General features: G+C 37.0%; 1 protein-coding gene across 8 annotated transcripts in view; it reads right to left on the bottom strand.

The window, feature by feature from the left end:
- EPB41 (erythrocyte membrane protein band 4.1) overlaps window positions 1–26,385 on the bottom strand; it is a 207,941-nt gene that overhangs the window by 35,922 nt on the left and 145,634 nt on the right. For 3 of the 8 annotated variants that reach the window (XM_007461824.1, XM_007461820.1, XM_007461819.1), the window contains 2 exons: window positions 22,963–23,171; window positions 13,524–13,700 (listed from right to left, as the gene is read on the bottom strand). In XM_007461824.1, the coding sequence (XP_007461886.1) occupies window positions 13,524–13,700; window positions 22,963–23,171 (386 nt within the window). Of the gene's footprint in view, window positions 1–13,462; window positions 13,701–18,319; window positions 18,383–19,376; window positions 19,419–19,583; window positions 19,641–22,962; window positions 23,172–26,385 lie in introns of those variants that run through there. The other 5 variants (XM_007461825.1, XM_007461823.1, XM_007461818.1 and 2 more) reach the window with 4 other exon arrangements.

The following is a 26,385-nucleotide window of genomic DNA, read 5'->3' as shown; positions in this document are numbered from 1 at the left end:
GAATCGAGGTTATCTTGCTAAGCACAGAAGGAAGATACCCAGCAGAAGAGTCCAGCTCCTGGTTCTTAACTAAAGTAAACGATAAATATTACAGTCACTTAAATTATCAAGATGTATTTAAATAATACCCCCAAATGGTCTGCAACATGCAAACTAAAAAATGTAGTAGACTCCAATCCTGATAAGATCAGTTAATTGCGAGTGCTTTGTTTCCACATACTTTTCTCTAACAAAACATGGCAAGTTTATGTCTCAGAAAAGAATGGCTTTAAGTGCCTTGGGAAAAAGCTCTAAAAAGTGAAACACATGTCTTTATACATTTACTATGTTATCGATATTTGTAATCTTATTCCTATTTTGAAAAATTAATAATATCAGTGTTTCCCTTGGTTATAAAATAATGCTAACCTGGTGATTCTTTTTTGTTTTTTAATTTAAGTTAAAACAAATGCTTTTAAAGAGGCACTTGCAATAAGAGATAAATCAGATGTGGTAATGGCTTCTTTTGTAAAAGCCATGTGTAAACAGCACAAAAAGATGACAGGTCAAGCAGCAGCCCATTCTTCAGCCGAAAAAGGAAACAAACGAAGAAAGGAGAACAAAAATTACCAAAAAGAAAAACATCTCCTGGCCCCTCCACCCCCAAAACCTTCATAAATAATAGTTTTGATACACTTTCGGTGGAAAACTCACGTCAACTGGCAGTTTAGAAAAGGACATTAGAATCACAAATGCTCAAGATGGGGATAAACTAACAACAGAGTAACCACGTGGCTAGCAAAAGACGATTTTAAAATTCTATCTTTCCTCTCTAGTGTGTCATTCTTAATCATACAATACATTTCTCTTCAGTCTAAATTTTCTCTTTTGGCTATATCTTCCCCTACTTTTTTTTTTTTTTTTTTTTTAATAAAGCTGCTATGCTACTGGTCCCTCCCTGGCTAGAAGTACATCCTTATAGTGCTCACTAGCTTCTCCACAAAACTTGAGTCATTTTCACTGTCCGTTGCTATTCTCCGGCATATAAAAATTACATCTGGATAAAGGAGCTTACTTAGGAAGACACTGGCCTTTATTAAATTACGGTTGGTAAAATTGCCTATTGTAGGAAAATCAAAATCATTCTATAATGCAGCCTTTTAAAAATGCCAGCAAATGGAATTTGCCAATGACAATTATCCTTCAAACATAGTTTTCGTCATTTCCTAAATAGTGCTGTTATTAGATTATCCCCAGAATAGGTGAATGTAAAAGCAAACAGCTGTAAAATCGGTGCCTGACGCAAAATTTTAACTATTAAATAATAGAAAATTTTGCCTTAACACTGCACTCACCAGCAGGGACTCCACAGATCAAATGAGTGTTCTCAAACCTGAATAGAGCTATAGAAATCAAAGTGATTGAGCATATATGAAAGGTTACACTAAACATGTCTAGGAGATCAGACATGACCAGTCAAGTTTATTTCATTATACTAAGAAGGGTTGAGTTGAAGAGTTGAAGAGATGGGAGATGGAAAGGAAGGGGCTATAACCAGCACAAAAACTCTGATCATTTAGTATGGAACACAATTAAATACACTTGGCAGGATTTCTCAGAAGTCTCAATTCCAAAAATTATTAAAGCCATAAGCACTTAAGGAAAATATTATATCCCAATTTGATATCTAGAAAATAGCACCTTGATTCCACAGAACTATATACAACAGAAAACGATGACTAGTTATTAATTAGCTGTGTCTTCTCTTCCCAAAAAATCCTATAATAATGAAATGGTTTTCCGTGTTAACATTTTCAATAAATTCCTAAAAGGAATGTGGCTTTGGAGAAACACTACAAAATTCTGTATTACTCAGACATGGTAACAAGGTACATACTTTGTGCTAGTAAATAGACCACTTCAAAATGTGGAGTGTTGGTTTTAAGTAATCACCTGGATGATACAACAGAATCTACAACTGTGAGAGTAAGATAAGAGATAAGGTTCACCAAGGTGAAGTAAGAGATTAAGCAGTGGACCTTCTGTCAATTCCACATTATAGGAGCAGCTCTCCTCATGCCAGCACATCCACACCCACTCCATCCTCACTCTTCAATATGATCAGACAGGCATTAATAACTACTAATTTGTAGAGTGCTTCTTTTAAAAACAAAACAAAACAAAACAAGACAAATTCAGCATATTAAAAATGCTTCTAACAGATGTGACAATTACATGTGTTGTAGTGACAGGTTAAGTGGGTTAGAAAAAAATTATTTTTAAAACTTTGTATAAATAAGTCAAATAGTTCCAAAGCTGATTTAAAACATTAATATTCTCAGAAGTGAACGCATGTGAATAAGTTATCTCTGTTTTAGGACTGAGCATAAGACAATTACTGGGCCACACAGAAGAGTGAAAATATGGGAAAAAAACAAGAGAATTTTTCTAGAAAGACTGGGTGACAATATCTCTTGCTGATCTGCTGAGGCAGAGGTTCCTTCCCCCCCTTTTTTGGTAGTGGGTCTATGTGCAGCATTACTGACTCATTTCCTTAATGATTAGTAGCAACCAGAATCAGATTTGCAATAAGATTTATTTGTAATAATTTTACATATTAACAAAGCAAATAACATGAGAAAAATATCAAAGAAAATATTCCAAAAAGAGAAGTTCTTAGCAGATTTCTTTAGGCTTAAATATCTTGCTCAACTGCTAATGGATAAACAATTTATTCAACCATGTATCACAGCTAAAGGATCCTGGACCAGGGGGAAAGGAACATAGATTTAGGAATGTGGTAGAAAGCACCTCCCAAAGCTAATTACAGACCAAGGAACCGTTCAGAACACAACCAGTCAACTAGGGAGCAAAGACACCTCCGAAAGCATAGAACTTTATTTTATTCTGACTTCTTGGTAAATACTGCCCAAATCAGCCCTGAAGTAGGGAACTCCTCTCAGAGAAATCTTTATTTTGAAAGAGGAACCCTTCTAAAATGTTTCCCTTAGATGCCAACCTTAAATTTATACACTATGGTGTACCAAAAATTTAGAGTGAAAATCATTTCACTTTCTTTACCATGTTCAATAGATATCTCTAAAACCCAGCGAAAGAGAAGGTGAATTTGGGAATTGTTTATTTATTCCTTAGGGGGAGATAGAGGCAGACCCTTAAAAACCAAAAAGAACAAAGGGGTTAGCTGGATTTGTTGTTGAACATGTTAAGAGCACAGTTAACACAGAACAATTTGGAAACTGACAGAGGCAGGCGTGTTGTGGTGGTAAAGATATTTTAGATTATCGTTCAGGTGTACCCTGGCTGCCAGATAATAGGAATGAGTGCCTTGTCTTTTGTTTTCCATTTCTAATCATAAACAAGACCAAAAACACTTCAACACTGAATGAAGATGCTAAGATTTTGACTACAGCTCTTCGAAACAGTACAAAGGCAGAAAATCTAACTGATCAGTTCTCTCTCTAGACCTATGTTGGGGGTCAGCAGCCTACAGCCAGCAGCCAAATCCAGCCCTTTCTTTGCTTCTGTATGGCTATGAGCTAAGAATGGTTTTACATTTTTAAATGGTTGGGAAAGAAATAGAAAAATATTTAGTGACACATACAAATTATATGAAACTCAGATTTCAGTGCCCACAAATAAAGTTTGACTGGAACATATTCATGTTTCTTTGTTTATTTATTGTCAATGCTGCTTTCACTCTACAATGGCAACATTGAGTACTTTTGACAGAGACTATATGGACTGCAAAGCCTAAAATATTTATTATCTGGTCCTTTACAGAAAAAGTCTGTCAACCCCTGGTCTGACATATAAAACTCTTGATACCACAAGAGTTTGATACAACTGGTGTTTTTATATCATATAAAACACAAGACAAATGTATCAAACTGCTCTCTGAAATGTATTTTAGATAAACGCAAAATGTCAAATAACAGGTTCTCTTCATGATATCACATTCCCAAGATGTATTTACGTATATAGACAAGTACCCTGGTCTCGATAATACATTCTATAGTGAAAATAGTTGATTATTACTGTGGTAAATGGATAAGAGCTTTTAACTGAATCAAATTACAAGACATTAACAAGAGAGACTGACACCTATCATAGAAGTATACGTAGGTTCTTTGAATAAACCAAGGACCATACTACAGGATTAATAGGAGAGACAGTGGCTTCTGGGCCATATATGGGTTTTTTGGGCTACCTGCATGTACTGATTGGGCACGGGGTGATTACTTTGGCACAAACTTGTGTCCTAATACAAGAGATTCTAAGTGAAAAGTTAGACTTTATCTGTTACCATGTTACTAATTATTTAATTCAACTTAACAAATATTAATTACTCATTATATATCTGAGATACAAAGGTATCTTTGGCAAACAAAGATAGATAAAACAAGGCTTCACACCTCTGAAAATCTCACAGTTTTGAGGAGACAGGCAAAACTAAAAGAGATGGATTAACATTTCAAATTTTTTTTTTTTTTTTTTTTTGCAATATGCGGGCCTCTCAGTGCTGTGGCCTCTCCCGCTGCGGAGCACAGGCTCCGGACACGCAGGCTCAGTGGCCATGGCTCACAGGCCCAGCCACTCCACGGCACGTGGGATCTTCCCAGACTGGGGCATGAACCCGTGTCCCCTGTATCAGCAGGCGGACTCTCAACCACTGCGCCACCAGGGAAGCCCCATTTCAAATTTTTCATATCACTTTTTCTAGTGGGGCTCTAAGTCAAAATCAGAATGTTAAACAGAAAGTAAGGTTTCATAACTGTATCATATCAAAGTGGCATAAATCAAATCATGTGAGGGCTATTATAGAGGATGTAAAGGTTAGCCAGGCTGTCAGAGAAGGCAAGCAAACTTAGAATGCAGGCTCTGGTGGTATGCTGCTTCAGGATATAATGGCAATACAATCTTGTCAACAGATTCTGGGCTACAAGAAGTTTCCAAAGCTACAAAACTATCCCACCCCCTCCTCCCCAACTCCTTTATCTAAAAAACAAACAAAAAACCCCAAGTGCCTGTGTGATCTATGAAGAAGCTGGGATTTCCAGGAATTCCAAAATGTTCTTTTAGAGAGGGCAAGTCATTGGGAAGGGACATAAAACTGAATAAACCATAGGGAAGCAACCAATGGGCAATGGAGCCAGAAAGAAAAAGAGCTGATAAAACAAGAAAAGCTAGAAAAAGAAAGGAAGAAAGCAGAAGGATAACATGCTAGGAGGAAGACTGGGACAGAACTGGATATCAGATGGTAAGTTATCTGAGGGCAAGAACTGTGACTAATTGCAACGTGAGAGTTACTTTTAACTATGGTGAAGACCTTATAATGTGGAAGATAGAAAATTCTTCAGAATGCCTCCATTTAGAACCAAGAAGTGAAAGCTACAGGGAAACAGACTTTGACTTAATACATGAATGATTAATATCTAAAAATCTGGGATGTTGAAAGACATAACGTGCTATATCTTGGGAGATGTTTAATCACAGGCTGGGAGATCACTTGGTCTCTGAATCTCTAAATGATACTGTACAGAAGAATCAAGCATTGGAGGGGAGAGGAGCTGGATTGGGGGCCTATCCAATCCTAAAATTCTGATAATGCTGCCTCTTTGCAACCCATCCCTGCAATACATTGATTGCCCTAGAGGGCAATGAATAAAGAATGGATAGCAGTAACCATGTTTTTCCTTTAATTCTTATTCTCTGTGTTTTGTTGAGATAGGATTCTATAAATATGGAGACTCTTCTTTAAACAGACAGAATTAAACTGCATCCTTTATTGATTTGGGGGACCTGAGAAGATAGTTGGGACTCTATGCCTTCCCACCTCCTTTAATCTTTAAGATTAGATTTATTCTGTTATTTACCCCAAACAGGATTTTGACTATGATAAAGGGGAGGGCTACCCTCTAGGATATCAATCACAAAAGATTAGAAAAGCATTCCTAACGTAGATGTTTCCTCAACAATCTGTCATCTGTACATTTGGTTAGGCTATTATTAAAGTTATTTAGCTTTCAGCCTTTATTTCTGATCTGTGGGAGTAATAAACTACTTTCTCTTCTCTTTATTTTTCAAGTTCTAGTATGAAAGGAATTTCGTTTACAAAATGAAATACTCCATGAATTTGTAATCGTAGCTGTGATCACAGCTACCCGTCTTCCTGTTCCAGCCTAACTTTATATGGCTTTCTTACTTTAACAACAACTTCTTAACCGTTTCAGGTGTCTATTCCTAAGGTCCACACCAACATGTTTCTTTTTGCATAATGTTCTGATGCAGTAAAAAAGAGATCCAAGGGCATGAGGGATAACAGCAGCAGAAATGAGCCAGGTTTACTGATACTATTCCCTACAGTGTAGAGGAGGCAGATGGAGTTATCCCACAGATAAGAATAAGGAGTTGTCTCCATTTCTACTACCAAAATTACAAGCAACAGGGCTCATTTGAATGCAGTGAAAAAAAGCAAAACTTCTATGTATAATAGAGACAATATAATAGTCTTCCGCAATGTAATAGAGAATGCTGTAAAAAAGTTTGGGATTTTATAATTTCTATGAAGACGAACAGAAGAGAAGGAAACTTGGTAGAAAAGTTCTATATATCTTTACTATGCTCAATACTCTTGGCAAGAAAAAAGCAACACTGAGAAAGTGTCTCATATTATTTTTGAATTTTCTCTCTTCCTTTTGTAAATACATGATCACTAGGTAAAGCCTAAATATAAATTTTGATTGGTAATGCCTTCAAAAAATAACCAAACCTCTAATGTGTAGGATGTCTTATATGCTTCTCTATAGGAAATATTACAGTAGTGACTTAGGAATGTAGGAAGAAATGAATTGGCTTATATCCACAGAAATTTCAGAGTAAAACTTACAATAATATCTAATAGAAAGAAACGTACTAGGATCTAGGACGGCAACAAAATCTAGTCCACACATAATCACTAGTCTCATGTTAGTCAACAGAGTCAATATCTTCTCCCTTCAAAACTTTTACCAAAGATATAAACAAGTAGTAGAATTGACCCATGCAAACTGAATCTCCTTCATAATCCATGCATTAGCATAAGAATATGGCTAAAAGACAGGTCCAGAATATAGAGGCTGGATTTATCTTCAAGTATGGTCCACTCTAAAATACCATATGGGTAAGATGAATTGCTTAAGAGTACAAGGAATTTTTAACTTTAGTAGTTTTAAGTGTTTGGTCAAATATCAATATAGAGTAGATGGAAATCAACACAGCTATTTAATTGCTTACTTTTATTTTTAAAAATCCAGGAAGTTAATGTGTTTGTTTTTTTCATTTCCAGTCCCCAAAAGACCAAGAATTTAATGACAACCAGAGCTTCTGGTTCCTGGAACATGTTACAGATTCATTCTCATGAGGTAGGTTTGTCTCTGCGTTACTAGGTGGAAATCTGGGCACCAAGTAGTTAAGTGAACTTCTCAGAGTCACCCTAGAAATGACTAATAGCAAAACCAAGGCAAAAACCCCAGACTTTTTACTGGTCTGTATTGATGCCTTTAGTCCAAATTGTTTTTCACTCATCAACCTGCTGTTAAGAAGTTGAACCAGGGTAAAACCAACACACAGTTATTTGGATCTGTCTCTGGTACCAAGAATGAAATAAGATGTGAGAGGGAAACCAAGACTATTTATGTTATACATATTGGCAGCAGTGTAAAATATTTTTCCTCTGATAACTGTGATGGGCATATCTTTTGAGCCTGCATTGGTCAGCTTATTAGTCCAATACGAAGTATCAGCCCTTCCCCCTCAACCATTCTCACCCTATTAACAGAAGAAAGGGCCTCTCCTTTGATCATCAGCAAGGACCTCTGAGGGCTCCTGCTGCACTTCAGAAAACCGAAAAGTATTGTTGGTTTACACTAGACTTTTAATGGACTTGAAATAACTCCAATACAAAGAGAAACAAAACTCAAGGGGACGTTTACAATAATAATTAATAAAATGCTATGTACATGGATGAAAACTGGAAATATAATCTGAAACAGTTATAAAAGTATCAACAAAATCCTAAGATTATTTCCTTTTTAGTTTCTTGAAAAAAATTCAAAAGAATCTAACCAATGCCATAGTTCTGTTATTTCATAAGGAAATCTCTCATATCTCTATTTCACAGATAAAGGGGAGTACTGATGTTGATCACTTTCTGTGTTAAAGAATGGTTCTACAGGGCTTCCCTGGTGGCGCAGTGGTTGGGAGTCCCCTTGCCGATGCAGGGGACGCGGGTTCGTGCCCCGGTCCAGGAGGATCCCACGTGCCGCGGAGCGGCTGCGCCCAGTGGGCCGTTGCCGCTGAGCCTGCACGTCCGGAACCTGGGCTCTGCGACAGGAGAGGCCACAGCAGTGAGAGGCCCACGTACCACCAAAAAAAAACAAAAAAAAAAAACAAAAAAGAATGGTTCTGCAATATTTCAGGTTAATTTGAGGTCTCTTTTTTCTTATTATGAGTGAATCAATAAATATGCTTAATTACAAAATATTTCTTATAAACAGACATAGCCTGTGACATGAAAGATATACTCATACCAGATTTTAAATTTTAACCTGCTTCTCACTTCTTTCCCATCTTTTTGGATAGCTATAATAACAGAGTAGCAGTTTTCAGGAAATACCAGAGAATTATTTTACATGTCTCCAGAGAAGATAGAATAATAATAGTGGGTGTTGAAGGACAAAAGATTCTTGGCTTTAGGGTTCTCTTTTTTTGGTCTAAGACACCGTCATCTTAAAAACAAAAAGTCTTGTTTAGAAGTTACATCAGCTGGAAGTGTTGAGAAGTAAAGTGCAATAATCTCAATTTGATAACTCTATGAACTCAGATTTCAAAACAAATATTTGAGACAACATTAACCAAATCATCCATATTGGTACATTCAAGTGCCATAAAAAGCAAGCTACATGCAAGATTTCATTAAAACTGAGGGGAAAAAAAAAAAACAGGTTAGGTATCCGAGTTGTGTTGTGAAGAGAGAGCACACGCATATTTACTTCAGGTAAGCCTTAAAAATCAACATGCAAACAGAAGACACATACTTGTCACAACAGAACCTTAGCTCACAAGGCCATCAATGAAAAACAATTGATTTCAACACACATGTAAGAATAAACAAGTCCAAAGTCTATCAGAAAAACAAAATATATCAATATCTATTTTAAGCTTATCATAATGGCTAAATATTGCTTCTAGCAATATAATTACTTAACTCATAAAGTAACACAGTATTTTAATTCAGAGAAGGGTATGTTTATGTACAGACCTTAAAGAAATTTGTTATTCCAGGACTTTTAAAGATGGGCAGAGTAGTCTGGAAAATTCAGCCCTGACTGGAGGCTAAAGGGCACCAGCACCATTTTCCTTAAACCGCCAACATTATACTTGTGAAAAATGCATTTAACCTTTGCAGATCTCTTTTCTACACCAGGCAGGATAAAGTTGTTTGTCCCTGTACGTCTCAGAAATACACATAAGAAGGCCACAGAAGTCAAAAGCCCTTTCCCACAAAAGGCCTTTGTATATACTGGTTTGATATATCAAGAAAAGGAGTGGTTATAGATTCACAGATTAAAATGTATCATTTTAAGGCTTCTGAAAGGTTAGCAACTTGAATTTTTTTCTTAAACTACAGAGCCCATGCCCCACAAATAACTATCGAAGATTAGGAAAATATTCCATCAAATGTTTCTACAGGATATCCTGCTTTCTGTGAAACACTGGAGAGGAGTACATAGCAACAGTGAACAATAAGAACGTGCAGGATAAAAGAGTTAAAGCTTTCGGGGAAAGTACCAACCTGCCATATACTTAAATCAGATTTGCCTAAACTTGTTAAACTTTGGTGAGGAAAACTGGCTTGAGCAATGCATTGCTACTCCTTTGCACCCCATGATATATATTCTGCAAAGAGTAACATTTTATTGACAGAAAAATGATCACAGTCTCTCCCCTAGGACAGTGAACTATCAAGATCAGAGGGGATCACACAGGAGATAACACAGTAGAAGCGAACAACAAAGTTCAATGGTTTTAGTCTTGACATTTCAGATGAGCACCCTGTTTTCCGATCACAGAAAGACCAACCACCAGACAGCCAATGCAAGAACCACGAGAAAAGACATCACAAAAGGAATACGAGGAGATGAAAAAGTACTAGAGTAGAGGTGGCACTTTTTGAGAAACTTGTGATCCTCAGGGATTGGAATAGAAACCTTGGGAAGAATTTCTTCATTTTCTTGCTGGGGCAAGGCGCTTTCAGTAGATCTCTCTTGCCTTTTAATTTTCTCTTCATCCTGCACTAATAGAGCACGTTCCTGTGTCTGCTTTCACAGTAGAAGATCAAGAAAGACAGAGAAAGATGAACAAAATGACAGATGGAAAATGCTCAAAAATGATACTTGGGGATGTGCAAAGGATTTGGGAAGATCTTTTGGACACTGTATTTTACTTTACTTTGGCAATTATACTGGCAAAGTTTCTATAACACAGTAGGGTACTCAATAGGTAGTTGAATGAATGAATGAAGAGTAGAAGTCCTCAAAGTTCAAGGAATCACTGGACTTCCTTAGTTATAGTATTTATTCCTCCTTTAAGGATATTCACACAAATTTTCGGTCATTTTTCATTGCTTTGGTACTGCCAATTTTCCTTAGATCAATTGGGCAAAGCCAATAATGAAGCATTCTTCTTGCCATCAGAAAAGTTACTTTTATTACAAATAGAATGGCAGAATATAAAATGTTATCCTCATATCTCTTCATATGGACTTAGAAAACTGCAAGAGTTCATTCAGTATGGCAATTAGCTTTTGCTCAAGGGAATAAAAATCCTAATCCTATACATTTCTAAGACTGCAAAAGAAAAACGAAAGTATAAAAGTTTATGAGTCTCCAAGGTCTACCAGAAAAAAAACCCCAAAAACCATAAACCAAACTCCCACAAATCTCAACAATTACAAACTCCCTCCCCCGCTTCAGAATCATGATTTAAAATAATAATAACAACCATCATGAAGGTTTATATAACACATTAAGCAAATGGTTTTGATACTTTTAAGGAAAATTATTTTTTTCCAATTGTCCAATTGAGAAATTTTTCTCCCCTGGCAATTTCTGTACTCTGCCATCCAGTCAAGACAGATGTTTTCTATGAAAGGAAAAACTTGGCTCTAAGTTCTCTTAGTTGAGCCAGCCTTCTCTGATCTGTTTGGAAGTTCAACACTGGTTCTTTGCACACCCCTAAGTGATACGTATCAGGGAGAAAGTAGCTGGGGGACTGGTCAGCAAAAAAAGGAAAAAAGGAAAAGAAAGGATGCAAAATTATAATGATTTTTAAAAGAAAATAAGGGGGAGAAGAAAGACAACATAAAAAGAATAGGGTACAATTAAATTCGTTTTTCTCTCCGAACACATATTTATATCTTCATGCAGCTTTTCAACCAGCCATGCGCCGAAATAAGCAAATTGAAAGCTGCAAAATGCAGCAGCGAAAATGTTATGTGTTAGGCCAAAAGGCGGTGAGTGTGAATTTACCAGTATAGCCAAAAGAAAAAAAAATCACTGAGCAGCTGCTGTTCAGTTCTGGGGGAATTATCTGCTTAGTGCCATGACAAGAGCAAATTCTGATTGAGAAGCACAAGTCATAACAGCAGCATTACCTCTGGCCCACCAACCTTTCTTTCCGAGGGAAGGACAGAGGTTTTCTTCACCTGGTCATACACAAATTATACAAAATTCAGTTGCCTTGCAATGTAACAACAATGCTGTCAAAGGTGGAAGAGGTATCCCCAGAGAACAAAAATATTGTCCTCATTATTAAAGAAAAAGTAAGATACGCCAGGAAGTAGAATTATCCTATATAAAAGGTTATTACAATATAGTTCTTACTTATTGCATTATTCATTTAGAGGGGTAATATCATAACCCTAGAGCTAAAGTACTCCCTATTGATCTAATTTAATTTATAAAAGTCATTTCTTTAAAGTCCACAGAATGAAACAGCCATTCCCAAAACTAGCCCTAAGATGGTTTCTGAAGGGTTTCTATTAAGATACAAAATATTTTCTGGAAATGGAGACTGGTTCAAATTTACCAAACCTCATCCAAGAGGATACTAAGTTACTTCTCCAAAGTAGTTGAGTATCTTTTATTACTTGCACAGAATCAAAAAGAAAACTTCTAGAAAATATGCAGTTATGGTTTGTAGATAGGGTTAGCCAGACGAGGTAGCAACAAGTGTTTTATCAGGGAGCCATAGACTTATAGAAAGCAGTCACTGTCTCAGTTCAGGGTATATGCTCCAGATTTGGGATACAGAACTAATGTCCACTTAGACCAGAGAGTGGAGGCTGAGAGGACAGTGAATAAGAACAACTGCATCCTATCAACCCTGGTAACTCTCTCTCCCTGCCCATCATTCAGGAATTCTCCAGCCTTCTTGGTGAAGCTGGTTCAACTCTATTTGGAGAACTGTTAGCCAATTTTAATCACATTTTGAAAAATATAAAATGTATCCTTTGTGAACCAACTTTTATTATCTTCTCCAGTTCCAGAAACTAAACAGTAAGTTGGATAGTTTACCATGAACTCTGAATATAGAAACAAATTTTTAAAAAATTATTAAGACATCACTTTACCTTTCTTAACTAGAATTGCTATTGTTTTGGGAGGAAACAAGCATATAATTTTAAAATCATTACACTCACTCATTGAGCCACTGTGACTATTTATATACATACTTAACCTGTATAGGGTAAAGGTTAAGTAAAGAATTTTTGAATATGTGCTCAAGGTAACCTTTAAGATATTCTCATTACACAAATTCAGGTGTAGGATCTCTAAAATGGGTAATGACAACAATTATAGAAAAAGAACAGCCTCTAAAAGGCATCTCTTCCTCTAATTGTGACCATCTTATAAAACAGTGTATTAAAAGCTTGATGTTACTCATAAGGATAAAATAAATCATCAATAGTTCTTCTAAAACTGAAATACAATCATTAATACTTGGTATTCTGCATTCTCTGGCTGAGGTCTCCTTGGTTTATTATATAATTGTGGTCAACCATTCCAGACATTTCTAAGTTGTGCAAATGTTCAAACAAAGTTTTTAAAAAATGCCTATCCCTTTCCAAATTTTGACCTTACTAAATTTAGTAAACTCTCTGGTCCCTGAAGTCACAGTTTGAACATAAAGTTCCACTGGCTTATGGTCAATTTGTAAACATACACTAGGCAGAAGCATGCAGCTGCAGAGACAGTTCTCAGGGCCCAGTCATCAACTGGTAGCTCCAAATGGCCCCTATAATTGGACTGAGTAGTCTATATGACTTAAAACAAGTGTTTGATGATGAATGCTTTAAAGCTGGAATGAATTGGTAAGACACCAAAGCTAAATTTCAGCTCTAAACTTTCAGATACAGATTATCAATATACAAAAGCATTTATCTCACTCATTCTCACAACTGGTCACATGGACAAGGTACTCACTCCTTCTCCTGTAGGGATTTGCCCATTGATGTTAAGTGTTCGAAAGGGAGAGTGAGTGGATAAGCGTTTATCCCATTCACTAGGCTGTGGTTCTGGTACAGATTCCATGAAGTTCTTTTTCAGCTCACTGATGCTGGCATGATGTTTTTTGATCTCTTCTTGACTTTTGTCTAAATCCTATAGTTGAAAGGACAAGATGCAAAACAATAAATATTCAGGGAAAAAAACAACATCAAGGGGAGCCCATCATAGACTATGGGCACTGGTAGAAAATACACCACATCCAGGATAGATGTTGTTAATCCATAAATTACATTCAAATTGTAAATATACAATATGGTATATTTGCTTTTTCTTTTTTTTAACACAATGCTTTTCTTGGAAGCAGTGAAGCATCGTAACCCTATAGCTCTTAGCAGTTATATAACCTGTAGAGAGCTCACTCCTTAATTTTAGAACTCTTCTTCCCATTACGACACAGCACTAGATCTCCAACTCCTCATCCCAAGCAGGTAATCCCACAACTCAATTAGCCTCAGCTTGATAGGAACTGATTTAGGCTCAGCTCAGGCAGGATGGAGATAGCAACAGAGAAGGAGAAACTGTTAAACGAAGGACATGGTGAAAGATTCAACTCCCATCATGGGTTGCCTTGCCTTGGTGAGTTGCAACTGTACAGTATCCCTCTATTTCTACCTGGAGATAGTTTTGCTTTCTTACCACTAGGTGACTGTTGCTGGGTTTTGGTAAACAGGAATAGCCCTTTCTCGATACAAAAATTTATTACTGAAATTCCTGGCTCAAGTCTCCAGAGCAAGTGGTTACTACCTCTGAATAATTACTCAGGGGTATATAATATAATGGATTTTTTTTTCTTTGTCAATACTATCCACACACACTAAAAGCCTTATGTTTTGCAGCTTCTGACAGCTTCACTTCATCCCTCAGTACCATTCAAACTAGGGACCATCTTCCAGTAACCGTCAATGGATGGGGAGTGATTTAATAAGAACTTGTCAAATACCTTATATGTCTCCCTGATGACTTAAAATAACTAAACTGTTCCAGCAGATGTGACTACTGGACAACTAGGGGGAAGCTCTCACAGGCAATATTCCAGGGAGAAATTATGAAAACTAGGCTAATAAAGCTGTAAATAATATGAGAAATAACATTCAATTTTATGTAACAGGAGGGATAAACCAACTTTCAAGAGACTTGGCCAGAAATAATCTGGGAAATACAACGTGAAGACAAAAACTCAAATGTTCTTGGTCCAACATATTTCTTCAAAAAAACCCTCAAAAGATCTATGCTTGAAATCAAAACATGTGGGAGCCTGTCACTTGATGACTGCTAAAAATTCTGTGTTTATTATATATCAAGGCAGCTCTGTATCCAAGAAAAGCATAATACTAAATATATCTCCTAATATGCTGTGTGAATTTGGGGATTAGACTTTTTTTTTGGCTCCGTGGGAAACAGCCTCATTTGGTGTTGAGGGTGCGGGGGAGGAATTCATTTAAATAAAAATTTGTTTTAAAAGTTTTTCCTGGGGCAATATAGGCTGCAATTAAGTAAATTTTTTTCAAAAGCAATGTCAAAGAGAAAACAGTATAGGAAAAAGAATCAGTGAGGCATATGACACAATTTTGATTATGGAGATATTCATTCAGAAAATTCATTTAATAGTCTATTTAATAGTCTATTCTGACTGAATGATGTTTATGTGCTTTGAGATCAGTCAAAGAGAAAACTAACCCAAAAAGGGCAATCCTGTAGCTCCCCCATAAGAGTACCTCTTGCCTGCTGGGATGAAACGTGAGTATAGCTCAAGAATATGGGCTTCACCATGGGGAAACAACAGTTTGCACTTTTGTTCTAGCAAGAAAATCATGTTTACTAGCTAAAGAAAAGCAGGAACAAGGTCAGTCAAAGACTCAGTAGTAGGCTGAACAACTGAGACCCATCAGGCATGGAAGGCTCTGTGACCTAGCTCCTGACAAAATCAAATCTGCTTGGGCCAAGAACTAAACATATTTGGGAGGGTTAAAGGTGAGAATGGAGCAAAAAAAAAATGATTGGGCTTCCCTGGTGGCGCAGTGGTTGGGAGTCCGCCTGCCAATGCAGGGGACACGGGTTCGTGCCCCAGTCCGGGAAGATCCCACATGCCGCGGAGCGGCTGGTCTCGTGAGCCATGGCCGCTGAGCCTACGCGTCCGGAGCCTGTGCTCCGCAACGGGAGAGGCCACAACAGTGAGAGGCCCGCGTACCACAAAAAAAAAAGAAAAAAAAATGATCAAGAGAGGCTATGATAAAACCATAACTCTCTGGGCTATTAGCCTCTTACTATAAAAGAGTGGTGATTTGTTACTTGTCCTGCCTAGCTGTTGATTAGCTTGGAACCTGAGAAAATAAATGTTCCAATAAAATCAGCAGCTTCTGAGGGAGCTTTCTCCATCCTTCTTAGCTGGCTCTGTTGGAAACCTGTGGGGGCACAGAGTTAAATTAAGATCTCAAAGGGACCTGTTCCAAATAGAATTTGTCACAGAAACTTGCTACAGGTTCTCATTGGGAGATGGAGGAGCAAACGGTAGATCTAAAAATGAACTCGACCTTATTTGTGCCAGAACAAAGCATTAGTGGGAGTGGGGTAGGAGTAGGGGGAGGAGGGAATGCTTAAAAAAAAATCTGCTAGAGTGACAGATAACTTGAGAGAACTTCCCTAAGCGGGAGAAAAAAACTTTTACAATACTAGAGAATGATGGTTAGCCAAACTACTTGGGCTGTTTTCAGATTAGACACTTTCTGATGCCTATCATCCTATAATTTTAGCAGCAATCAAACCAAACATTTAATTAAATAGAAAATATTCTCAAAAGATAGTTAGTAGTTTTAATTTTCAAACACACACTTATTTAGAAATCCCCTCTCATGGCTGTCAATGAAATATTGGGAAAAACGTATCACACACAAGGACTTTGTGAGTCTCAGAAGCCATAACACACCTCATTGAACAAAGGACAAATATATGATTGGTACTGCAGGTTCCAGTTAAGAGGCAGAATTACAGATGGACAAGTCAAGAAATAGGCATGTTTGGAATTGGGAGATGTTACATTGCTGAGTATAAAGAGATCAACTGATATCTGTTATTCTCCCTAATCTCAGAAGCGGAACCATTCACGTCTAGTTTCAGCTATGCGCTAAAGCAAAAAGATCTAGTTACCAAGTTTGAAATATCCTAGGGTCCAGCCTAAGAAAACTTCATGTTACGTGAGGTAAACATATATAAAACACTTGGTATTGTGCCTACCACACAGTACATGATTAATGAAAACTGGCCATAATTTTTATTTTTATCAAAGTATCTTATACCTAGCAGGCACTCAAAATATATGTATTGACAATAGATGACGTTAAGTAATTACTGGATGCTATTAGAGTTCTATCTAAAAAAGTTTCTTCAAACATCCACTTTAATAATATTTACCGTTACATATGTTCATCTTTCAGGTCTCAGCTTAAGTGTTACCTCTTCATAGACAACTTCCCTGTCCATCTTATTTAGAGCAGGTCCTTTTTATTAGCACAGCATACTATTTCCCCTTCATAGCTTTTATAGTAACTTGTAATCATTTTATCAGTATTTGTTTACTTATTTATTGTTTCTCTCTTCCATTTGTCCCTACATTGGATGCTTCCTGAAGGCAAGAACGATTTATCATCTTCCTATATAGTTACATTTCCTTTATACTTGAGTTAAATCCCTGATGTCAGAATTTATACCCATTTCTTTTGGTTCTGTCTTGAGTGGAGTTGTAAGATAATTAGGTCATTAGCTTCCAGGTAAGAGTTTCTGAAGTGTAAACATGGCCTGTTTCTGTACAGAATAACTCCAATTTCCTTAATTTTTCCTCATAGAGTTCCTCTAATCTTCTAGTTAGTTTTTTCCTTATCCCGTGTGGAGCCTGACACTAGATAAAGTATACTAATATAGGCTTGGTGAAAATCTGACCGATATTGAATACAATGGGAAAATGACCTTACAATTCCTACAGCACGTAGTATGTTGCTATTTCCGAATGGGAAAAAAAAAAAAAAAAGTGTAGTTTAATAGAGTTAGATGGACCCTAACACAAATCCTAGCTTTACTGATTTACCAACTCTATAACCACAAGGAAATTACTTAATTTCTCTTAGCCTCAATTTTCTCTTTAAAATAAAAATCCCATACCCATAGGCTTGTTTTATAATTATCTAATGTCATACTAACTACTCATTAAATGCTAGCCTCCCTTCTTTCCTTCCTGTATCTTACTTTTTTTCCCCTGACTATTCTTCTGTCATTTTTTGGTATCCTCAAAAATTTAAGTCCATTTTGAATTGTGACCATTTCTCCTATTTTTCCACATTCTCCTGATTCAGAAGATGAAAAAATTGTATAAATTAGATGCTTGAAACATACAGGAGTTTATATTCTTGGACAATTCAAGGAACTTTTAAACAGTGATGCAGTTCTTTCTAAAAGTGGGTAAAACAATGGAACCATGGGATGCTGAGGTAGTCCCAATCATATATTTTTAGATAAGTATGAGAGATGGAAACTAAAGAGTCAGAAGTAGAGATGGTTGCATATCTTCATGTTTACCAACATGCAAAAGCATTTTAAACCTAAAATTCTCTCATGCAATGGCATGCAAAACCAAATGCAGCATAGAAAGAAGAAAGGGGATCAGCAAAGAATGCAGAAGGTTACAAGCAACCAACTGAAATAAGCTTCAAGTTCATACAAACCTCCAACATTAAATTGCTATGTCTGATATAAATGTTTTCACCATCTAGTCTCTCTCTCTTTTTCTGTGAAAATGAAAGAGGGAAAAACAGAAAAGCATAAAAAATTAAAATGTTGTTCTTGCGCGAAAAAAACTGCAAATTGGCAAACCAAAAAAAATATTTAAAATTAAATGTCCATAGCGCAGCATATGCCAACATGAAATGGTCACAGAACCACAAGGACACACAGAGGACATGATTACCACTAGAAAATGGATGACATTGTTCATGAATGATGGAAGAATACGACGATGTTATTTAAATAGACAGTGCTCCTGGCTTCATTGGCTTCTTGCATAACAAGCTGCTTTATGTTCCTCTTTGAGCTGTTTGAGGGTTATCTTAAAATGCATGACTTTAAGAAGCCTTGACTCTCCGTGTTCCATGGAGTAGGGAAATGCTTTAAGACATTATTTAGCGTTTTGGACATTATTTCAAACTTAGTAATACTGCAGGTACGTATGGCTCTAATATCTTCCATAAGAAAGATCTAAGGGCATTTTATACGTGCTCAATCAATATTCTATTCAGTAAGAATTGATTCATCCTACTCTATGGTTGGGAAGAATGAGACACAGAACGGCCAAAGCCATAATTATTAGCAATACTGGGAGTTGCTGCTATGATGGTTTCCATAATAAATATGCATAAAATATTGTCAACGATTCCAAGCATATGGTACCACTGTGAAATATTTCTTACAAAGTTTAAATATAAAAGATAGATTTGACCTTCACTAATTATTTCATTCTGTTTAAAAAGATATTTTCCTACTGGAAAGTTTATTTTAATGAAATTTTTCAATATATAGTATAGGATTATAATTTCTTTGGTATACATATGTGTGTATGTATATGCATATATATACATAACATGTGTATATGTATACCTGCTATTAGAAAGTAATTTCGGATTAAGAGAAATCAATGAAAAGAATGGATCACTGTCTTTTTAATGCACTCTGAAAGTCAGCATGGGTGATGGTAAAGTGATTTTGTGAAAGTGAAAAATGGCTAACCTTCCTCATTCTTATCAGATCTTCAGTTTTTTCTGCAAGCTTCTGTTTTGCCATTATTAAAAAAAGAAAGAAAAATGATAAAATATTGGCTCATTGAAGTTTTTTTGAACCTTCAACTTATCATTTTTTTTTAAGGAGCAGGGAGTGGGAGGGAAGAAAAAATTGGGGAGGGAGGGGAAAAGGAATAAGTGGACTATTGGCACAAACCTGTGTTTGGTCACCATTTGAGGTGGGTACTGTGACCTCGATGTGGGTTTTTTCCACCTACATTTAAGAAATAAAGTGGTAAAAACATTTCAGGTTAGTAGGTTTCTATGAATAGCGTCATTTCCAAATCAGCTGCATCTTTAGGCTGCTTGAGAAATAAGCTGATATGTAATCATCATGATGCAGTCTTACGGGGGTATTACAGGGAAGGACACTGCTCTCAAGAGCAATCTGTTAGTTCACCATCACATTCTCAAAGCTGAAGAGGTAATATGGACAACCAAAGGATCAAAAAAGAAAATTAAGGTAATTATTCTATTGATGAAGAGAAAATATTTATACTTATTTATTAAAAAGTACTTATTAAAAATAATAATTTAGACTTTAAAAAGTCATGTTTTTGTTTTGCTTTTTAAAAATGATGTAGAAGTATCTTAAATAACATAAAAACAAATTTACAAACGAAGATACCAATGTATGACATACATGGCAGAAACAAAAAGAAAATCTTTACAGTTTAGAGCACACATAAAATAAACCACATATGACACCAAGCAGGTAAATACAAAAAATTTTGTTAGTTGATCAATATATTTAAGGAGGCAAGTTTAACCCTTGAGTTTATTAGACAACAACACATCAAAATAAACTCAATCCAAATTGTTACTGATGCATGCAATTACTTCCAAGGCTGATTTATAAACAAGCACACACAGGGCTCAGCTGCAACATTCAACACACTGTAATCTCCTCTCCAGGGAGTTGGAGCCCATGTGTTCGGTGGATGGAAAAGATTCATCCTTAAGAACAGGAAGAGAATAACTAAGGCCTCCTGCCTGGCTTTGAAATACCTTTATCAGCAGTCATTTTATATACCCAAAATGGAGTAAGCATAAATTGAAAAACCAAGAGTGAGCAATGCCTAAAGCACTGGATATATCAAAATGAGAAACATGTTTTTATTAAGGGTCAAATCAATTACCCTGTATCATTACGTTCTTTACAGAACCTCATTAATCTGTGGTTTTGATGTACTCTTTCTTTTTTTTTTTCTTTTTCTGGCCGCTGTGCAGCTTGCGGGATCCTAGGTCCCCAACCAGGGACTAAACCTGGGCCCTCAGCTGTGAAAGCACACAGTCATAACCACTGGACCTCCAGGGAATTCCCTTGACACATTCTTTTAAATCACACTTGGCAGCATTACCTCAGAATATAATGTCATTGTGCTGTTTTCTCTAGGACTGAATGTAAAGAACATAAGATGATACCAACCTTTGTGACACTGTCAAATCATAAGCACATCTGGCTACAGTCCTTTTAACTACTGGGGTAATTAACAATTTGGGTTATTTCTACTCTGAATCCCAGTAGAAATAACTGGGATTATTCTGGGATTATTGCTGTGTTGCCATTAACAAGTTATTTCACCTGAGTCTTTTATTGATAAAATGGAGATAATATCTTCATAGAGTTGTGAACGCTTAGCAAATGGAAGTTTTCAATTATTTTGTAAAGTTTAAATTACTTGTTTAAATGAATAATGACTTCTTGCTTTGGGTCCTTAGCAATCCAACAGCAAGAAATTGAGAGCCTCTACTTCAATCTAAGAATGGAGACCAAGTAGCAACAGTAGTTCTATTTATGCTCCTACAGAGAAAATCAACGGAGATAAAGATGCACATGAGGAAAGGTACTATCTCCACACCTGCAGAGTAGGTCTTGTCAAATGACTCAAGATGCCAAAAAGCTATCTCTCTCTGGCACCAACTTAGTGTTAGGCAATGAGATTTCCACAATTACAAGGCTACTTTATTACTACTGCTGCTTTATATAGTAAATACGGCTTCAGGCAAAATCCATAATTATTTTCTTTTTCTAACTGCTACAAATAAAATCAACTCAGAGTCACCCTTAACTCCATCACTACTATTACAGTAACATAACAGAAGGTTATCAGAGGTGGCTTTCAGTCTGATCTCAATACAAGTATCTCAAAATGTATTTATAGAGAATTAACTGGCAAGAAGACCCCCAGTTGGCACTTAAATGGTGAGCATATAACAGGAAGTGATCTCTCCACTCTGCTGAGGTCCCAAGAGCAAAGGGAACCTATTCTTGAGGATACTTATGTCTGTCAGACAGGCAAAAGAACAAATAAGTTAGCATAAAGCCAAAAGAATCTTAGCCACCAAAAAGATTCCCTTGCCAATTCCAGTAATCTAACACTTTTCAGTTAGTATCACAAACGGAAGGACAGTCAAAAGTGCCAGGTGAGCTACCCTAACATTAAAAACTGGAGTAGTCTAACATTAAAAAGGCACTGTTGATACTGAACCTGGTGGTCAATGTCATGTACATTTGGCTAGATACAAAAATGCAAACACCTACCATTCACTCTGGATTCAAGTTGGTCTCAAAGGACCATGAAAACTATATGTCATATTGAATAGTTTTTTTTTTTAATACAATCAAAACAGAGCCAGATTGGCCACTGCTCTATAGGTAAACTAGATATTGAACTGGCTCCAAAAGAACAGGATTAATCCATCTGCCAAGGGGAGAGCACTTACCAAGGTCTTATATGGTTTTAAATTTCTTAACAGACATGTAAAAATGTAATTTTCCTTATAAAGACTGCTTCTATTAATTCCTGTTGTCAACAGTGAGACTCGTATTTACTTCAATAAATCTGAACTGACAGCTCAACTCCATCACTGTTTAAATGTATTTTAAAAAGCTTATCAACATATAAAAGATCAGTCCAGATACTGTTACTCCTGGGAAATCTACTAATTAAACTGGTGAGTTTTCAACAAAGTTCCGTGACTGTGGGTACAATCAACTCAGAACTGTAAACAACCCAGTAGCATAACCTCCCCTACATGATGGATCTTCCCCTGTTTGTAAAGTTTCTTAAGATTTGAACAACCATATAGATGTGCTTTATATAATATCTGGATATTCTTTGGGTATGTTACACACATATATCCATTTTAGGAAATCAAATTATATTTTACTCGTACTAGCAGAGCTTACTCTTAAAAAGGAATGTGGAGATTCCTTCTGGATGAGTAAAAATTATTTTTAAAAACAGATGATCACAGTTCTGGTGTGTTTTACAGACTCATTTTTTCAGATTTAAGTTGGGTAAAGCTGTGGGTCACCAGAAAACTGGGATAGCTTACAGTACCTCATGACATAATTCTATGAAAATATTTTACAGGTTAATGGGAGATATCTTCTTTCCGAAAGAGTGAGGAAGAAATAACTTTGTTAGGATTCGACAAAAAACAGTGCTTTGAGAATCTTCCTGGTCAAGGAGTCAACACCTCTGAACCAAAAGGTGAATTAGCTATAGACATTTGGGCTTATGACATACCTTCCACACTTCTGTGAGCTCTGGCTCAGGTTGCTCAGGTGGGACTTCTTCCTTTTTCACTTCAACCTGCACTGTTTCCTTCGGTGCTTTAGAAGCCACTGCTTTTTTAACAGGTGCACCTGGGACGCTGCCTTCTGCGGCCTGGCTCTGAGCAATGGCCGGTGCAGAGGTGGGCCGAGGACTTCGGTCTGCTGGATCAACGGCTGCTGCTGCGTGAAAAAGGCACAAGTGAAAGATAAGTGAAGGCAAGAGTCACTGAACTATTTCACAGCCACCAGGTGAAATAACTGTGACTCCAGGACACATACGAGTGGTACAGTGTCCAGTGGGCTATCATACAGAAGGTAAAAAATAAATCATTAGTGCTCTGGCAGGTAACTGATGGCAATCATGGCAATAAGAAAGCTAAAAGTACCCTAACAGAAAAGCTAAAATGTCCTGACGATAATGTTCCATAAAGGGTGGGACAGGAGGCGGGAGGGGGCTGGACGTGGACACAGCAAAATATGAAAAAAAAAAAAAATGGAAAACTCAGATTGTTTAACCTTGGAATCTATTAGTTTCAAGAACCTGCAAGGTAGTCTATGAAGGAAAAAATGGGTTAAGTCTGATTTCTTCTATGAAGGCCTTTTGAAATAAAGATCCATTTATTTATAGGTGATTTCAGGAACCTAAAAATATATTCTAGGAAAAAGGATTAAGTCTGATTTCTTCTGCTAAGCATCCTCAGAATGATTACAAAATAGCTTGATAAAGGAATCTTCTTATAAGACATGTACATATTTTGATGCTTCTTTAAGCTTGTTTAAGGGCATATCTTTGAATCAGACACTTTCCTTTTTAATTGTTTGATTAAAAATAAAATTCAACCCATTCAGCCACTCTATGTCCTTTGGTTGGGGCATTTAATCCATTTGCAGAACACTTGACATAAATTGCAACAAGATCTTTTTTGATCCACCTCCTAGAGTAATGAAAATAAAAACAAAAATAAACAAATGGGATGTAATGAAACTTAAAAGCTTTTGCACAGCAAAGGAAACTATAAACAAAATGAAAAGACAACCCACAGAATGCGAGAAAATATTTGCAAACAAAGTGACTGACAAGGGATTAATCTCTAAAATATATAAAAGTTCATGCAGCTCAATATCAAAAAACCCCCAAACAACCCAGGCTTCCCTGGTGGCGCAGTGGTTGAGAGTCTGTCTGCCAATGCAGGCAATGCGGGTTCGTGCCCCGGTCCGGGAAGATCCCACAGGCCGCGGAGCGGCTGGGCCCGTGAGCCATGGCCGCTGAGCCTGCGCGTCCGGAGCCTGTGCTCCGCAACAGGAGAGGCCACAACAGTGAGAGGCCCGTGTACCGCAAAAAAAACCAAAAAAACCAAAAAAACCAAAATTACAATGAGGTATTACCTCACACTGGTCAGAATGGCCATCAACAAAAAAATCTACAGGGCTTCCCTGGTGGCGCAGTGGTTGAGAGTCCGCCTGCCGATGCAGGGGACACGGGTTCGTGCCCCGGTCCGGGAAGATCCCACATGCCGCGGAGCAGCTGGGCCCGTGAGCCATGGCCGCTGAGCCCGCGCATCCAGAGCCTGTGTTCCGCAAGGGGAGAGGTCACAACAGTGAGAGGCCCGCGTACCGCAAAAAAAAAAAAATCTACAATCAATAAATGCTGGAGAGGGTGTAGAGAAAAGGGAACCCTCCTACACTGTTGGTGGCAATGTAAATTGGTACAGCCACTAACATACAGAACAGTATGGAGGTTCCTTAAAAAACTAAAAATAGAGCTACCATATGATCCAACAATCCCACTCCTGGGCATATATCTGGAGAAAAGCATAATTTGAACAGACACATGCACCTGTTCACTGCAGCACTATTTACAATAGCCAGGACATGGAGGCAACCTAAGTGTCCATTGACGGATGAACAGATAAAGAAGATGTAGTACATATATACGGTGGAATATTACTCGGCCATAAAAAAGAACAAAATAATGCCATTTGCAGCAACATTAATGGACCTAGAGATTGTTGTACTGAGTGAAGTCGAACAGAGAAAGACAAATATCATAGGATATCACTTATATGTGGAATCTAAAAAAATGGTACAAATGAACTTATTTACAAAACAGAAATCGAGTCACAAATGTAGAAAACAAACTTATGGTTACCAAGGAGGAAAGGGGCAGGGAGGGATAAATTGGGAGATTAGGATTGGCATATACACACTACTACATATAAAACAGATAACTGATAAGAACCTACTGTATAGCACAGGGAACTCTACTCAATACTCTATAATGACCTATATGGGAAAAAAATCTAAAAAAGAGTGGATATATGATTATGCATAATTGATTCACTTTGCTGCACAGTAGAAACTAACACAACATTGTAATCAACTATACTCCAAAAATATTAATTAAAAAATGAAATAAAATTCAAAACCTTTGGCCTTTAGTCCTTAAACAAAACAACCCTTTGAGTTCTACCCTATCCTCTTCCAGAGTCTTATCAATTTGCATTATTGTTCCTATTCTCTAATATATTTAGGGCAGCAGTTCTAAAACAGGGGTGATTTTGACACCGCAGAGAACATCTGGCAATGTCTGGAGACGTTTTTGGTTGTCACAACTGAGGAGTGAAGTAGGAGTGAAGTGGCTCTAGTGTGTACAGGACAAGGTTGCTAGGTTAAGAAGCCCTGATTTAGAGCAAAGACTGTATATAGACTATACAGACTGTTTTAGAGGGAATATGCAATATAAGCTTATGACAAAAGCTTTATCTTTTCACAGAGTTAAGAGTTGTTTTGGTTTGGATTACTGGGCATCTAAGTTTCAGATCACTCACTTAAAAACAATCACTCATACCCTTTTTATGATTTTTATCTTCATTCTTTCAGGAACTAAAAGAAAACATCCACATACTTCGTAGTAAGACCTCACTTACCTGGCAATGTCTAGGTATGTAGTGTGTTTCCATATGATTTAATATTTCTGATAACAGATCATTATCCTTCATGTGCTGAGACTTTTAAATTTTAATTATCTTACATGGAAATCTTTATGATTTTTATTACACACTTTCCTGCCTTTTTTTTTTAAAACATCTTTATTGGAGTATAATTGCTTTACAATGGTGTGTTAGTTTCTGCTTTATAACAAAGTGAATCAGTTATAGATATACATATATCCCCATATCTCTTCCCTCTTGCGTCTCCCTCCCTCCCACCCTCCCTATCCCACCCCTCTAGGTGGTCACAAAGCACCGAGCTGATCTCCCTGTGCTATACAAGTGCTTCCCACCAGCTATCTGTTTTACGTTTGGTAGTGTATATATGTCCATGCCACTCTCTCACTTCGTCCCAGCTTACCCTTCCCCCTCCCTCCCCATATCCTCAAGTCCATTCTCTAGTA

This window comes from Lipotes vexillifer, unplaced genomic scaffold (assembly GCF_000442215.2).
Source record: "Lipotes vexillifer unplaced genomic scaffold, Lipotes_vexillifer_v1.1 scaffold699, whole genome shotgun sequence".
Classification (NCBI taxonomy): Eukaryota; Metazoa; Chordata; class Mammalia; order Artiodactyla; family Lipotidae; genus Lipotes; species Lipotes vexillifer.
Note: the sequence above shows the minus strand (reverse complement) of the source record. Positions and strands in the feature narration are given on the sequence as shown.